General features: G+C 40.1%; 1 protein-coding gene across 2 annotated transcripts; it reads left to right on the top strand.

Moving 5' to 3' along the window:
• The first annotated feature begins 6,506 nt into the window (after nucleotides 1-6,506).
• TREML1 (triggering receptor expressed on myeloid cells like 1) lies at nucleotides 6,507-17,269 on the top strand. 2 transcript variants are annotated; one of them, XM_072642033.1, is made up of 6 exons: nucleotides 6,507-6,594; nucleotides 7,039-7,368; nucleotides 12,810-12,933; nucleotides 15,200-15,285; nucleotides 15,756-15,808; nucleotides 16,097-17,269. In XM_072642033.1, the coding sequence occupies exons 1-6, from the start codon at nucleotides 6,552-6,554 to the stop codon at nucleotides 16,373-16,375; spliced, it is 915 nt and encodes a 304-aa protein (XP_072498134.1). In that variant the 5' UTR covers nucleotides 6,507-6,551; the 3' UTR covers nucleotides 16,376-17,269. The 2 variants fall into 2 exon arrangements, with proteins under 2 accessions (XP_072498134.1, XP_072498133.1); XM_072642032.1 differs by lacking the exon at nucleotides 6,507-6,594 and having other exon boundaries at nucleotides 6,993-7,368.

The raw sequence follows: 17,269 nt of genomic DNA, 5'->3' as shown, positions 1-17,269 counted from the left end.
ACTAGAGGGGAAAAGAAAAAGAATTCTTCAAGTCGGTGAAGAAGGGACTGAGGTTATCACCTCCCTTCTTAGAAACTGACAGACAAGACCTGTATAGGATTCATGAAAACTCACAGCCAAATCTGGAATCAACCTGACCACCACAGGCCACCTATTCACCTGCTTGATGATGAGAATTAGATGTCACTATTTCCTCCCAGGGAATTTTTTCTTAAAAAAAAACATTTAACATGTACTTGCAATGTACCAAGCACTACAGTAGGTATTGGGGATATTAATATAATTAATTAATAACTAATATAATAAAAGGCAGTTTTTTACTTCAAGGAGCTGAGATTCAAATAGAAGAAATAGTACACATAAAAAAGTCATGGCCCTGGAGGGGCACTTTGGCCAAGAAAGTTACAAGGATGATGAGCAGTGCCATAGGATAATGGATTGACATACCCCATTCAGGAACAATAGAATGAATTTGATCATGGTTCATGGTTCCAGAATTGCAGAGGTCCAGGGTATGAATTTAACAGCAAGGTGGTTGATAAGAGGGTTGTTAAGGAGGTAGCTAGAGACAAGAGGGTAGAGAAAAGCATGGCTTATATATTAGGAATAATAATATTAATATTATAATTATTATTAATATTATTAATTTCTATCTATTTTAAGCTTCCCTCACAACATCCTACAAGGCAGATAGCATTAAATATTATTATGTAAATTTAATTATAATTATATATAAAAATGTAAATGAAATATATGAATATAATTATATGTATTATTTATTATGTCTGTTTTAAAATGTAGAAAATAAGACTCCAAAAGGTTAAGTGGCATTAAAAGCCAAAATAAAAGAAGCATATATTTTATTGTGGAGGTAAAGAGGATCACTGGAATTTGTTGAGTAATGAGCAATGCTGTCAGATCTGTACTTAAGGACGATCATTTTGACAGCTGTGTAGAGAATGAACTGAAATGGGAAAAGACTCAAAGCAGGGAGATATATTAGAAGGTTGTAGCAGTAACCCAGACAAGATGTGACAGAACGTCTGAACCCAAAGTGATGACTGTGTGATGAGAGAAAAGGAATTGGATTCAGGAAAAGCAGAGGTAGAAACAGCAAAATTTGACAACTGGGGGAAAAGGGGAAGTTAAGAGTCAAGAATAATGTTAACATTGGGAACCTTGGCAGAAATAAGAAAGTTTGGAGGAACAATTGGTTGGGGGAAAAGAGACATGGAGAAAATGGGTTCATTCATGGACATGCTAAATTTAAGATATCTCCAGGGCTAGAACTGTCCAATAGGCTTTTAAGGGAAAGAGAATAGAGAAAGAAGAGATAAGAACCCAGGATAAAGCCTAAAAGGATAGCCATGTTTAATGGGTATAATATATGCACAATAGAGTAGCAAAAGGGACTAAAAAATGAGGTCAGCAAACATGGATCCAGAAGGCTGATGATAAAACATGCTTTCCACCTCCTGACAGAGGAATGATGGAATCAAGACGTAGAATGAGACATATATTTTTGGACATTGAAAATGTATGGATTTATTTTATTTTATTACATTTATTTACTGCAAGAATTGTATTTTTTTAATAAATTAATTTATTTTTAGTTTTCAGCATTCACCTCCATAAGTCTTAAATTTTCTTCACCTCTCTCCATGTTCCTCTGCCCAAGATGGCATGCAATCCAAGAAAGGCTTTACATATACACTAAGAATTATATTTTCTTTATTTGTGGTGGGAGATTTAGATGGGAAGTTAATTACATCTTGCATCCACCTCCACCCCCCAAAAAAGGAGAAAACAAAGAAAAGAAAATCATGAAAGCATTTTTTAAAAATTCATAGGAGAGGAGAGATTAAGAAGGAAACACACAAGCAGGACAGCTCTGAAGAGAACACACTGAATTTATTTAAAAAGCAAACAGTATGTAATAGACATTCGTCATTTCACATATAATCTTCTTTTTCTATTCTATTTTGTATATGGAAATGGTCTTATTTGTGTTCATCAAATTTAAAATTTGTTTTTAAAAGGTAAAATCAGAAAGGCAAAAAACCAGGAGAGAACAGTGTCAAGGAACTCAAGGAAAGGAATACTATCTAGGAGGAGAGGTAATAGTCAAAAGTGTCAAAAACTGCAAAGAAAACTCAGAAAAGACATGAATTTCGTAGTTAAGAAAAGGTTTGAGAAAGCAATATGGACACAGTGGTGGGTCAGAAACCTTATTATAATGGGGAGAAGTAAATTAAAGTGATGATGAAGTTAGAGACAACAAGAGCAGATAAGTTTTCTTTAGTAGCTTAATAATAAAATGCTTGAAAAAAATAAAATAAAATAAAAAATATTAATTTAAAATATTCACTTAGTTTGAAAATACACAAAAGTAATAGAGTCCAAGTATGGGAATCACTCCATCAAAAGGTATGATCCATTTTTATATTTTATTGAATATTTTCATATTTTTCTCCGGAATATCTACACTAATCTACAGTTTCATGAATGTGTTAGAGTATCTGTTTTCCTACAACTCTGACCACATTGGATTTTATCTTTTATTAATTTATTTTTTTTTTGGCTATTTTTGCCATTCCAGTGTGTATAAGATGGAAAATTAAGGTCGCCTTCATCTTCATATTTCTCTGATTGTCTGGAAACTTATTATTACAGCATTATTCCTAGAGATTTCTCTTGGAATTCATTTATCCCATTTTTCTCTTGTGGCCCCTTTTATGGTTGCCGATTTTTTTAGTCTCTCTACTGTGTCTTTTTTTTCAAGGTAATTTTCTTTGTGAAGAATTCTTTTCCCTTTTCTTTGTTACTTTTTTTGTTGTTCTTTTACATTGGCACATTTCTTATTCTTTTGAGCTTATAATGGGAAGCTAGGCCAAGACATAACCACTCAGTCATTTTAATAAAAGTCTAATGATACTCTTTACATACTTTAAATTCTAGTGAAACTGGCTTACCAGTTGAACCATAAACTAAGTATTCCATCTCACCTCCCAATTTATAAAGGAAACTCTTTGAAGACCACACATGTACATATGAATGGAAAGCCAGACCACAGCATAGAGTGTCTAAGGGCTTAGGCCATTTCTGCTTTCCCCTACTACTATGTGCCTGTGAACAGAACCTCATTCTACATGATCCCCAATTCCATAAATCTCATTATCCTGAAGAAGTAGTTAGGTGGACAATCCTACTTTGTATAATAATGGCAAAGACCAAAGTCTAGACCCCTTGAGACCTTACTAATAACTCATATCCTCCATAAGAAAGTTAATAATCTTATCACACTATGTTGTATAGATGGGAAATTGAAGTCATCACTTAGGAACTCTAGTGTTATGGAGGAGAGGATGAAGCCTATACCAGAGGGCACTGATGCAGGAGCAGCTATAAGAGGACAGGGCTGAGCTATAGAATATTCATCTAATATGCAGGAAGGCTTTGGCTAGAAAACTGACCTTCATTTTCATTGATCCATGGATCAATCTTGTTCAAGGAAAGGTAAAGTATGCTTCATTCTGAAAAGAGTCTAGCTTGTTCCCCAACATGGAGGTACTAAGAGTTGAGAGCTGGTGAGAGGGGAATACCATGGCAATGGGATTCTAAGGGAGCAAGGACAGTTAGAGGTCCATAAAAGGCTCAGAGATGACAAGACTCTAGAGGGAGAAAGGATGCTTTTCTCAAGTCTTAGATTTTGGTACCCTGGAGCAAAACCTGAGTTTTCCCTTTCTACTTTACTACTCTGTGAGGCAACTCATAAGGCCATTTTTTAAAATGCAGCAAAACAGAGTTCAATTTTACCTAAAATCACATAAATGAATCTAACTTTGAGAGGCAATGTGGCATAGTGGACTCCAGACTCCATACTAAGAGTAAGGAAACTTTGGTTTTACTTGCAGATAGGCAGTTAGGTTATGTAGTGGATAGAGCACCTGGTCTGGAGTCAGGAAAATCTAAGTACATATCTGGTCTCAGACATTTACTAGCTATGTGACCCTGGACAAGTCACTTAACTTGTCTGCCTCAGTTTCTTCATCTTCATTTGTAAAATAGGGATAATAATAGTAGCTATCTCCCAGGCTTGTTGTGAGAATCAAAGTAGATAATATGTAAAGCACTTAGCACGGTGTCTGGTACGTAGTCAGTACTCCATAAATGTTACTCAGTAGTAGTACAGGAATGGCTGGGTGGTGCAGTAGATGGAGTACTGGGTCTGGGGTTAGGAATGTTGAGGTTCAAGGATGCTAAGACCCTGAAATACCAACTCACAGGTCCTGCCTGAATGAATTTGACCCAAGCCTTCTTTCAGTCAAAGAAAAACAAAATTTATTAAAGATCCACTACATTGGCCAGACTCTTACGGAATCTAAACATTTGTAACACTAATGCCAGTAGAACAGATTGAATCTGAGCACTTTCACGGAAACAAGATGGATATTATATACAGAAAGACTGTGGGAGGGATCTAGGGTTGATCAAATAGTCTGGGGTGATTGGAGGTGGAGTCTAGGGAGGATATTGATGAGAGTGGCCAGTAGACTGGGGTGACCAAGGGAGGGAATCTAGGGGGAATCTTGATGGGAATGAGGTCTAGATAGGATCAAGTGTGGAAAGTAGCTGGAGGATCAGGAGGTAACAGAGAATGGAGAGAGATTGGGTGTAGGCTACAATGAAAGACCAATTGATTGTCACAGGGGAACACCAGAGACTTCTAATGGAAGGCCAGTTGAAAGAGTTACTGGGATGCCTCAGGTAAATACCAGATCAAAGGAAAATTCAAGGTGAATTCAAGGGGGTTTCCAGAGACTATACCCTGTCAAAGAAGACCTGAGTTCAAATCCATCCTCAGATACTACCAACTGTATGATCCTGGGCAAGTCATTTAACCCTGCTTGCCTCGATTTCCTCATCTGTCAAATGAGCTAGTGAAGGAAAAGGCAAAACACTCCAGTATCTTTGCCAAGAAAACCTCAAATGGGGTCACATAGAGTCTGACACAACTGAACAACAACAACTGGTAGTACTAGATGTTTGAGATTACATTTGAACTCAGACCTTCCTAACTCCAGGCCTGGAGCTCTATCCACTATACCACCTAGCTGACTCTTAACTACTTTCTGTGATGAAGAACAAGTAACATTCCCTTTCCTTGTCAAAGTTTCATCTTTTGTAATATGAAGAGATTGTTCATGACCTCTAAGATATCTCTGAGCACTGATATTCTAGAAGTCTATGGTTCTAAGACCCCAAAGAGTCTATTTCCCTCTTCCCCTATTCTCAAGTTGCCATAAGCTTCCCTTCACTTACTTGGTGAGGACTCAGCTCTCTACTGTGCCAGGATTTCTGAAAATCTCATTTCTCATGTCTTGATAATAGTGAAAAGAACTAAAATAGAGGTGGGTGGTGTTGGAAGACCTGGGTTCTCATCCCACCTTCACCACTAATTCATTGAAGTGACCAAAGGGACCAACTTTGATTCAGTCCTTTTCCCTCTATGAGGCAGGGTGGGGACCTGAAGGAGAGATTGCATTAGATGATCTCTAAGAACCTTAACTCTGATATGTTAGGATTTGTTCATCATTTCGGAAAGACCTGGACTTAGAAGAACTCTCAATTCACCAAAAAACATTTATCAATTATATACTATGCTCCAGTCACCATGCTGAGTCCTGGAGGTACAAAGAGAGAAACAAGGCATTCTGGAGTTTCTCAAGCATCTTTCATGTCTTTGTGGAGAGAATGCTACAACATGTACACAGATATGTAATTACAAGATGGAATTTGAGAGTTAATGGGGAAATCAAGAAGACCTCATGGACAGGGTGGAATTTGAACAGAATTTTAAAGGGTGATAGCAGTTCCAAGAAGTAGAGATGAGGAAAGAGAGTATTCCCACCATAGAATGTACAAAGGCACCAAGGGGGAAATGAAATGTGAAACAGTACAGGAAGAGCAAAAGGGGCCAATGTGGCTGGAATATAGAATGAAGGAGAGTAATGTGTAATCAATGAGCCTAGAAAGGTAGTAGGCTGGAGCTAGATTGTCAAGAGCTTTAAATGTTAAATGGAAGTTTGTATTTGATCTCAGAAACAATAGGGAGCCACTGGGGTTTCTTGAGCAGTTTTGTGCTTCAGGAATATCAAATTGATAGGATAAATTAGAGACATTAGAAGCAGAAAGACCAGCTGGAGACTATTGCAACAGTCCAGGTAGGAAGTGTTGAAGGTCTGAACTAGCATAGTCTCAGAAATGTTGTGGAGATAGAATTGATGAGAATGGACAAATTAATTCAATATGGCACTTTCTCCACTCCTGCCCCCATCTCAACTCAATGGAAGTACCTATCAGCCTCCTGCCTCTTCCCGCTCTTTGCCATATTCTATTGAGCTGCCCCTACTCTGGTCACTGGGAGACCCATGTGACTGTACCCTGAGAAAGCATTTCCTGCATGTGGGAAGGCCCTCTATCATTCTCTGGACAGAGTCTGGTGAGCTCAGTCTGTTCCCTAGACAGCGGAGCCTCCAGCTTGTTCTGCTATGAACTTCACTCTACTCTTGCTCTTTCTTCTGGGTATAACAGGTAAGGCCTGAAGAGAGTTAATGACTTTCTCAATGGAAAGGGACCTGAGCACTCAGACACCCCCCATGGACCTATTTGGTACCAATGCCCTAGACAGTCCTCTCCTCCCTTTTGTCCCCTTAGATCAGGAGTTTTTAACCTGGAGTCTATGAAACAGATATCGGGGGACCGTGAAGTTGGATGGGAAAAAATTTTTTTCTTCATTTTAATATGTTTTCCTTTGTAATTCTGCATATTTCATTTTATATATTTAAAAACACTATTTTAAAAAGGGATCACACACATACACACACAGAGAACTCTTGCCTTAGATATCTAAACCTCCTTTAGTCAGAAGGGAAGAAGAGACCAGCCTTATATTCTCTTATTACTGTCATGCCTGAGGGTATCAACTACTCATGGAAGGTGCACCACCTGTTGTACTTTGCCCTCTTTCTTCTCCAGGTTGCATTGCTGAAGATGCTCCCAAAATGCTACAGACCATTGCTGGTGGTTCAATATCCCTGCAGTGTCGCTATGAACCAGAGGATGCCCGGGCTCGGAAGGTATGGTGTCAGTTCTTCTCCACAAGATGCCAACCCCTTGTCACTTCAGTTGTGGACAGGAGAGCCCCCAGCAGTGAAAAGGTCCACCTCACTGACCTGGGTGAAGGCTTACTCGAAGTTGTAATGGATGAAGTACAGCTGGAGGATGCTGGTGAATACGGCTGCATGGTAGAGACAACCACAGGGCTCCGGGCCCTGGGTATGTTCATTCTGAAAGTATCCCCTTCAGGTGAGTGTCATGTAGAAAGCTTTAGTTCATTAACCAGGATTTTTGGATCCCAGCAAAGTCCTTCTCTGAGGGTGCCTCCCAATGGCAAGTCATGAGAAGAAGACAATAATAACCTTTCCTGTCTTTCCAGAGGGAGGAAGCCACTCTCAGTGGTGAGGCCAAGATAAGTTGTCTATCTGCTGACAATGGCCTTCCCATCCCTGCCTCCTAGCTGGGTTCCTACTCATCTGAACACAAGAGAATGTGCTTTCCTCCTGGCTCCCCCCATCACACCCCCACCCTTGCCCCTGCTCCCTTCACATCCTTCCTCTCTTCAGTCAATATTTTCAACATAGGATGACTTTTCTTTTTAAATTTGGTAATTATTTTTAAAAATCAGCATTATGTAGTATGCTGGACACCTGATCTGGAATGAGATGATCTGGGTTTAAATCCTCCCTCTGTCATTTATTGCCTATGTGACCTTGAAAGTGATTTTACTTTCCTAGGCTTCAGTTTCTTTATGTGAACAGTAGAGAGATAGGGTTGGATACGATGACCTCCAAGGTCCTTTCTAATTTTTGATCCTGAGACCCTAATTTAACCTTTTAAAATCTTATATGGCCTACTGTAGTTGACAGAGAATTGTCCTTAAAGTCTGGCAGAGCTGAGTTCAAACCTCACCTCTGACATATGCTAACCCTTGGCAAGTCAAATCTCTCAGCATTCTAGGCCAGAGATATCAAACATGTCAGTTGCAGGAGGGTCACCCAAAACACTTTAAAATGTAATTGGGAAATATTTAAGAAAATAAGTAAAAATAAAGTAAAAAACAGATAGTATTGAATTTTGAAATGAAGTCAATCTGCTGCCCAGAGGAATCTTTATGTATGGGTCCGTGGCCCCCATTTCTGTTTGTTCTAGGCATCTTTCTAAAACTGGAAGGGGGAGGAGCAAACATATATATGGCTCCTACTATGGGCCAGGCACCATGCAAAGTGCTTTACAAATATTATCTCAGATGATTTTCACAACAACCCAGAGAGTCAGGAGCAGTTAGTATACCTATCACATAGTTGAGGAAATCGAGGTAAATTGAGGTTCACTAAATCAAGCATTGGCAGAGGAAGGAAGTTCCCTATTCCAAAGAAACCATAGATCTTCTAAGTCTTATTAATATTAGGGGATAAAGACTGGACCTCACTTCATCGATATCTTTTGTTTTTACATCTCCTTCCCCTCTGAATATAATCCTATCCCCTCTGCTAGCCAGGGAGGCTTTCTTATGACGAAGAAAAAGAAAGACAAATAGGACATTTCAGCAAAACCAACCAACACATTAGCCATGTCTGACAGCGTATTCAATAATCCATATCTATAGCCCCCCAATTCTGCAAGGAAAAGAGGGATATGAATTTTCTCATCTCATCTCTAGGGTCAAATTTGAGATACTAGTTTTAATTGTTTTTTGTTTGTACAATTTGTACAAATTTATATAATGTCAGCCTTTAGAGATGAATTTGTGTGTATGTGTGTAGAAACTATGTATGTATGTAAGTCATGATGAGTTAAGAAGCTGACAAAATGCCAAATTGGTAAATCCTTAAATTATTTTCAGTAAATTGTCATTGGGGCAGCTAGGTGGCACAATGAGTAGAGTACCAGACCTGGAGTCAGGAAGACCTGAGTTCAAATCCAGCTTTAGACACTTACTAGCTGTGTGACCCCGAGCAAGTCACTTAACCCTGTTTGCCTCAGTCTTGTCATCTGTAAAATGAGCTGGAAAAGGAAAGGGAAAACCACTGTAGTATCTCTGCCAAGAAAACCCTAAATGGGGTCACAAAGAGTTGGACACAATTGAACAACAAAGAAGGGTCCCGCCTATGCTCAGAAAATATTGAAATCACACATATACTTTTATGGTGGAATCGGGATAGGTCAAGAACTAGGTTGGTAGAGGCTGGAAGGTTAGACTGCTGTTGGGTACATATAGTGTGCCCTCCATTCTCAGGAGCAGGGGGCAGTGTAAGGTCAGAGACAAATGGGGTATGCTTCATAGGACTGGAGATGAGTAGAATTTGGGGAAAGGTCTGGGATTATGGGTGTGGGAGCCCTAAAGGGGATTAGAAGGGAAAAAAGGGTCAGAGTTGGCTTCAGCTTATATTGATATTTTTGGAAGTTTTTCAAATTTTCCTTGCTGCTCTGAGCCTTCTTTGCTAGAAGGGAAGAGAGAAATATTCAGATTATTAGCACCCAATTAAGTTAAGGATCTCCAAAAGACAGTGTGCTGAAAATGGCAATGCTTCAAGAGGGACATGGATTTAAATCTTATGTCACCTATCTATTATAAACCTGTTTCCTCACATGTAAAATGGAAGGATTCACCTAGTGCTTAGTCTCTGAAGTAGTTTATAGCTCTAAATCTTATTCTAAGAACTGAGATATTATTGAAGATGAAGGTTGGAGAGAAAGTGGGCAGCTCTTTGTAAAACTTGGTACATGGATGGATTTATTTTAGTCACAGGGATCTCTAGAATTTATGTCATGGGGATGGGAAGGGTCCTTGTATTTTTATAAAAGCTCTTAGAAATAAAGCAAACATATTGTTCAGTTGTGATCAACTCTTCATGACTCCATGGACTGTACTGTCCCTGGAGTTTTCTACACAAGGATACTGGAGTGTTTTGCCATTTTCTTCTCCAGTGGACTAAACCAAACAAGGTTAAGTGACTTGCCCAGGGTCACAAAGCTAGTAAGTGTATGAGGTCAGATTTGAATTTAGGTCTTCCTTACTCCAGGACCAGCAGCTCTATCCACTGAGCCATCTAACTGCCCCTAAAATAAACACAACCACTCCATAAAGATGTTCATATGTTGTAGGGACTTTGGGGAACAAACCATTTCCCTTTCTCTGAGTCTTCATTTTTTTCATCTGTAAAATAAGGAAATTAGGCTTAGTTGACATCTAAGGTTTCTTACAGTTTGAGCATTCCAGGATTCTCTTCTTATACAATTATTTCATTGTCATATATTTGCCTAGTTTCCATTCTTGCCTTATCCATCCCTCTTTCTTAATATTCTAGGATTTGGTGCCTCAGTCTGCTGAGGACACTGCTCCCCTCCCCTGTCAGAGTTCACAGTTTCTTTTTTTAACTCTGGAAAGAGATAGAACTGTGGGTGAGGATCATAGATTTAGACTTTGAAGTCCAACTCCTTATTTTACAAATAAGGATAATGAGGCAGACAGCACGTGGCAAAGTTGGAGTTTGCTCTGACTCCTAATCCAACACTTATCTTACTGCACCAACAGCAGCTTAATGAATCCAAGCCAGGTTGAACCTCTATGGGGCAGGGAGATGGAAGGATGGGAGATAAGAGGAACAGCAGCTGCTCAGGGGAACCTCAATAAACTTCCTACATATGGAGTGAAGATGGGGTTTGGCCTTCAAGCAATGTATTTTTAAATCCTTTGAGTATCTGATATGCCAAGATATAGATATATGTACACACATATATGTATATATACATGTATGTATATGTGTGTATATGTACATATGTGAATATGTATAGATGGATGGATGTAAATACATCTATATATCTAAATCTATCTATCTACATATACATACACAGTTAGCATGACATAGTAAATAGAGAACTAGTCTCAGAGTTAGAAGAACTATGTTCAAGCCCCACATTGGACACATCCTGACTGTGTAACCCTGGGAAAGACACTTACCTCAGTGTCCCAGGTAACTTTTTAAGCCTAAGTTACAGACAGCTGCAGATCTCCATTGGTGGAAGGGGTTTCCTGACCAAGAGTTTCCTACACCAATAAATTGCAAATCTGGCACAAAATTTAAATCTATGGGTTTTTTTTTTTCTGAGGAATGTGTGTGCATGTATTGGTATAAGTGTCCAGACTTATGAGTATACAATATAGAGAATTCCCAGTCAGGTATAGAGAGCTATACAGATATGTGTGTGTGTCTGTCTATACACACACACATATATATATAATATATACATGTACTATATATGTGTGTATATGTATACACATACAAAATATATAAACACATACATACATATATACATACACATGTAGAGAAATATATACACATATACATAATGTGTATATTTGTGTATGCTCGTCCTTCATTGCCGAAGAAGACCATGCTATCAGAGATGATGACACCACTTGCACTTGACTTTGTTTTGAGGGAGGGAGGGCTGTGCAGGTCACCAGCCTCACTTCTCCTCCAGAGCCATCTGAATCCAGTGACCAGATATTCATCAGGATGACTGGAGATGACCCAGGATGAGGCAATTGGGGTTAAGTGATTTGCCCAAGGTCATACGGCTATTGAGTGTCAAGTGTCTGAGGTGAGATTTGAACTCAGGTCCTCCTGACTCCTGCACTGGTGCTTTATCCACTGCACCACCTAGCTGCCAATGTGTATATTTATACTATACATATACATATACATACATATATATGAGTATATACATACATTCATGTATATATATATGCAGAATTGCCCCTAAGTTCATATATTGCAGAATATTTTCTGATCTTGTGGGTAGGGGGAATTTCCTTATTGGGAATTTAGGACCCCATTGAAATCACAGGTCTGGACCACCTCCTCTCTCCCTCTTACATACACACACACACACACACACACACACACACACTCAATAAAAGAGCTTTGTTATATTCAGTAACGGACCTTGGTTGCAGTATTTGTTCAACAAAATTTTAAAAGGTAATATTTTCTTCAAAGGTTTTTTGTTCTCATTAGACACATGTCTATGGATTATACAGCCCTGCTCCAACTTCCTCACCTCTGGATTTACCATCTTTCCACCTGCCCACCTCTGTCCTTACCATATTCTCTATTTTTTCATAGCCATACCTGGGGTAGGGCAACTGGAGCTTTATCCCAGGACATGATAATTTTGACTACTTAGACATCATTTTGCAGTCCACCAGCAACACATCATCAACTGAGCTTAGCATTTAGTTAACAGAATAATGAGTTAAAATAGGAATACATCAGGTTTTGAGTTTCAGCTACACCATAGCCCAACTCTGTCCATCACCCCCATCCTTATCCTGTCCTCCCCAGTAGCCTGAGGTATCCCCAGAAGCTTAAGGAGGCTTATACACCAGCATCTCTTCCTCCCTACTTGACTTAAAGTCATTTTGAAAATGTTTCCTACATCTCACCTCAGGCACGAAACTTGCTAGTTTATAGCTCTGTACCTGATAACCTTAAATCCTAGTACCTCCTCAACTCTGAATTCCCCACCTCCCCATTTATATCCTTACAACCTCCCCATCTTTCCACCATTGGCTCCTCCCAGGCCTGTTCAGGTTGTAGGGTCCTACACGCATTCAATGAATACTTTCTAACTAACCAAGTTCCTCTTTTGGGGGGGGGCGGGGTACGTATATGTCTCTTCAGTGTCAAGGCAGGATAAAGAAGACAGGGAAGACTATCTGGGAGAAATTTGGACTTCTGCTCCTGTGGAATATCCTTCAGTCAGTCCAAGCTTCAGCCCCGGGGAGCCCAACCAAGGACACTGGAGGTACTAGACCAATTAAATCAATTGAGAAGCATTTCTTAAAGTGACTATTGTATGCCAGGTTAGACGCTAGGGATGCAAAATCAAAGAATATGGCAATTCCTACTCCCAAGGAGCTTACATTCTATTGGAGAGTAGACTATATTTTTTCCTATTACACACATACATAAGTATGGAAAGAATTAATACAAGATAGTTAAAGATAAGGTGGTTAAGGAGAGAATGAACTAACCTGGGACAAGGGGGTGAGGTTGGGGGAGGGAGATCAAGAAAGGCTTCCTATAGAAGGTGGTGCTTAAGCTATACCCTGAAGGGAGGGATTCTTTAAGGCAAAGGTAAGGAAGGAGTGCATTCCAAGCACAGGAGACAGTCTGTATAAAGAGAGGTACAGAGAGAGGAGAGAGGGATTATTGCGTGTGAGGAACAGAGAAAACCAATTGGGCTCAACAGTAAAGTGTGGAAAGGGGAGTAATTTATAATAATTTATAATATAACAATAATGAATGATTATATTAATAATTAATGAATAGCATAATAATAAATTGAATAATTATTAATTCAGTTCTTGAATATTGAATTAAATAATTATTGAATAATAATAAAATGAACAGTATAACCATAATAAAAACCACCTACTACGCATCAGGTACTTTAAAGGTATAATCACATTTGCTCACAACAACCTGTGAGGTAGGTGCTATTATTATTATTCCCATTTTACTAATGAGGAAACTGAGTCATACACAGGTTAAGAGACTTCCCCAGGGACTTGCTAGTAAGTATCTGAGGCTTCTTGCTTCTCTCACTGTACCACTTAGCTACCTGCTATAATAATATATGATAAGTAATATATAATGAGGTCGGAAAGATAAGTGGGGACCAGGTTGTGACAGGTTTTAAAAGGGAAGTGTATATTTTATCATAGAGCCAAGAGTCAGTGAGCCACTAGAATTAATTTCTTAAGAAAAACTCACTTTAGCAGCTATATGTAGGGTGAATTGGAGAGCTGAGAGATTTGAAGTGGGGAGACCAATTAAGGGCTATCATAATCAGAGGCATGCCTGAGCCAGCTCATACAGGCGTGAGCATCTGTGCCTCAGAAATCAGCAAATGCTACAAATCAGGGTTAGATGTATAGCTTTGTTGGCTATCTAGACTTGAGAAAGTGATGGAGAACATGTTATAATGCAGATTAAACTTAAAAGTCCATTTTTGCAACTATTTTCTTTCTTGAGAGTTAATTGCTAAATATTTGCCAGCAGCCCACTGATTATAATAATCTAAACAAAAGGTGATGGGGGGGAGTGCTTGAATTAATTGGTGGCTGGGTGAGTAGGAAGATAATGAGTTCAGTTTGGACAAGTTATCAGGTGTCTCTAGTTTGAAATGTCCAGACGATCTAGATCTGACACTTAAGTTGATATCTGATCCACACTGGATGTGAGCTGGTGCACAGACAGCAAAGTGTGCTAAAACACCAGAGTAGTAAAAGGTGTAGAAGGGCTGAATCATCCAGAGATTATGTCCTTTGTTCCCTAAGGACCAAATAAAACCAAAAAAGAGACATTGCTCTCTCCCCAGGGTTGAATCTGGCGGATCAGACTGAGGCAGATGTCTCTTCTTCCAAACAACTAATTAATACAGGGAAGTGATGACGAAGTCAATAATTCAGTCAAAAAACATTGATAAAATGCTTACTATGTGCCAGGATCTGAGCTAAGTGCTGGGGATACAAAAAAAAAGGCATAATATAATCCCTCTTCTCAAGGAGTCCGTCAGGGGACACAATATGCAAACAACTATGTATGAAAATGCTATATGCAGGATAAATTGGAGATAATTAACAGAAAGAGGACACTAGAATTAAGAGGGAGTGAGGAAAAGGTTCCTGTAGAAACTGGGATTTTAGATGGGACTTGGGGAAAAAAAATAGGGAAGCTGAGAAGAACATTCCAGGCATGGGGGACAGGCAGAGAAAAAGCCAGGAGTTGGGAGATGGAGTTTCTTGTTTGAGAAATAACAGAGGCTAATGCCACTGGATTGCAAAGAACTTAGGGGCTATAAAGTAGAAGCTTCAAAGACTCCTCAACCCAAGGAACAGCCTTCCTTTTTACCCATTCCTTTGTTGAGTTCTATGCTACTGCTAAGAGCCCTCTGAAGAGCACTGTCCTTGCCCTGCAGAAGACCCTGATGCTAGAGAACTTCCCCGAGTCCATCTCTGACCACCTCTAGGCTCAGAGGCTGACCTCACCACATTCTTGTCCTTTAGTATTCCCTTGGTTTGGGGTTCTGCACTTCTCCTGAGCCTGCTACTTGTGGCTGCAGTGGTATTGGCTGTTATAATTGGAAGGATGGGTAAGTGACTGTCCCATTTCTCTATTTCATTCTGACTTTACTGATGTAGTATTCATTAGTTAAATTCCCCAGACAAATACAGACCAGGCCTCTAGACAGACCTTCACTTCTCTCCATCACATCAGAAAGCTGCCCAACTGGGCTTTTTCTTTATGCTCCCCATCCCACAGTGTACATGGCTTGGAGGGGGGGATTTGGGAGAAGGTAGTAATAGGGCTAAGCCAGCAAGTGAAATAGAGAAAATTGTAGGGGGGGGGGTGGAAGAGGGGCTGAGAGGGGGTTGCTGGAGAAGAGTGAGTGGATCTGAGGAAGGTTGGGAAGGGGCTGGAAAAAAATTGGGGTGGTTAATGGCACAAGCTGGGGGAAGGAATTTGTATGGAGTAAGGGGATTTTGAGTAGACCTGAAGGAAAGAGTTGACAGTGCAGGATCCAGGGTAAAGAGAAAAATGTGTTATCTTCTGTCCTACTAGGAGACAAGCTGAACATTTGTGGTGGATCCCAAAGCAGTGAAGCATCAGCCTTGGTAAGAGGCTCCTCTGTAGCCATAACACTACATGCTGCCTATGGCCCTGAATGAAACTGTTCTTTCCCATCTCGAGGTAGTCCTCATGTTACCCTGCCCTCCCCCAAAAAAACATTTTCTCTGTTTCCCAAGACCTGGAAGGGGTGATGTGTAATTTGATTGATCAAAAGGGACAAGAGGCAGTCCTGGCTGTATTTCCAAAACTGATCTAGTCTTGGCATCCCCTTTCCCTCCCTCCTATGGGATAGGTAAAAGACTGCATAATTTTTCTGTCTACTGCCATTGTAGGATGCCAGGATGCCTGCTGAAGAACCATCAAGTGTGCCTTATGTGAAACTGGAGACTCCACCCTCCTTAGATGACACTACCTACACCAAGCTACCATTAGGTCCCCCAACAGGAAAACCGCCTCCTCCCCCTCCCCCAACTGAATCGGAACCTCAGGTCCATTTCAGCTCTAAGCCTGTCACATATGCCACTGTTGTCTTCCCGCCAGGAGCTGAGGGTGGAGAGGCCCCCGTTCAACCTGCTCAGGAGCAAACCAACCTCCAGAATCCACCGATCTAATTCATTACTTACCCTGACCATGAAAGTATGTGCATAGGAGTGTCATTCTTGTGATCTGACTCTGTTCCCCTCATATCATAGAACCAAAGAATATTTAGATTGTAGAGGTCTTGCCTCCCTGTTAGAATGTAAGTAATTTGAGGGGAGGTCATTCCTTTGTATTCCTGGCACAATGCCTGGCACATAGTAGAGGCTTAATAAATTCTTCTTGATCATCTATTCCAATCCTCTCATTTCAGAAATGGGAAAATTCAGGCCCAGAGATGACTGCTGACCCACAGCAATAAGGATGATGTTGATGATGGTGGTGATAACTTGCATTCTAGAGTGCTTTGAGTCCAAAAATTCTTTCCTCACAACATCCCTGTGAAATAGGTAGCACAAAAATTTCCTTGTTATATAAGGAAACTGAAGTTGAGAAAAGTTCAGAACTTTTGAGTTGAGACCTGAGTTTGATTCCTAGTCAAGTTACTTACTCTGAGTAGTATTACTACCTAGTGTCTGTGCTAGGAGTCAAAATCAAATCTCCTCATCCCCAAGTCCAAAGTTCCTTCCATTGAACTGCCCTGCACCATTCTGGTGCCTCTATAATCTCACCACTCAGCTATGAATTCAAGAAACCCTAACTGGCCTCAAGAGCGAGCTGGTGGGAAGGGGAGGGGGAGAGTTGGCACAGATGTTCTTTCAATTGGACTAAGGGATGAGGTTCTTGGTATTCCTCCTGAGTCCTGTTAAGGAGGGTCTTTCTTATATTCCCTGCTCCATTTTCTCTATTGTGTGTGTGTGTGTGTGTGTGTGTGTGTGTGTGTGTGTGTACATGTGCACCTGTAGGAGCAAACACAGAGGAGAGGAGAGATGACTCAGTGGGTGAACATAGTGATTCCTACAAGTATA

This window comes from Notamacropus eugenii, chromosome 2 (genome assembly GCF_028372415.1).
Source record: "Notamacropus eugenii isolate mMacEug1 chromosome 2, mMacEug1.pri_v2, whole genome shotgun sequence".
NCBI lineage: Eukaryota > Metazoa > Chordata > Mammalia > Diprotodontia > Macropodidae > Notamacropus > Notamacropus eugenii.
This window is presented reverse-complemented; position numbering and strand designations above follow the sequence as displayed.

Bases quoted from the DNA above. Each gene is read 5' to 3' on its own strand.
- TREML1 (XM_072642032.1), top strand. From the start codon at position 6,993: ATGGAAGGTGCACCACCTGTTGTACTTTGCCCTCTTTCTTCTCCAGGT. The intron at 7,369-12,809 runs GTGAGTGTCATG...ATGTCTCTTCAG, and splicing joins TCTGAAAGTATCCCCTTCAG to TGTCAAGGCAGGATAAAGAA. The intron at 15,809-16,096 runs GTAAGAGGCTCC...CTGCCATTGTAG, and splicing joins GCAGTGAAGCATCAGCCTTG to GATGCCAGGATGCCTGCTGA.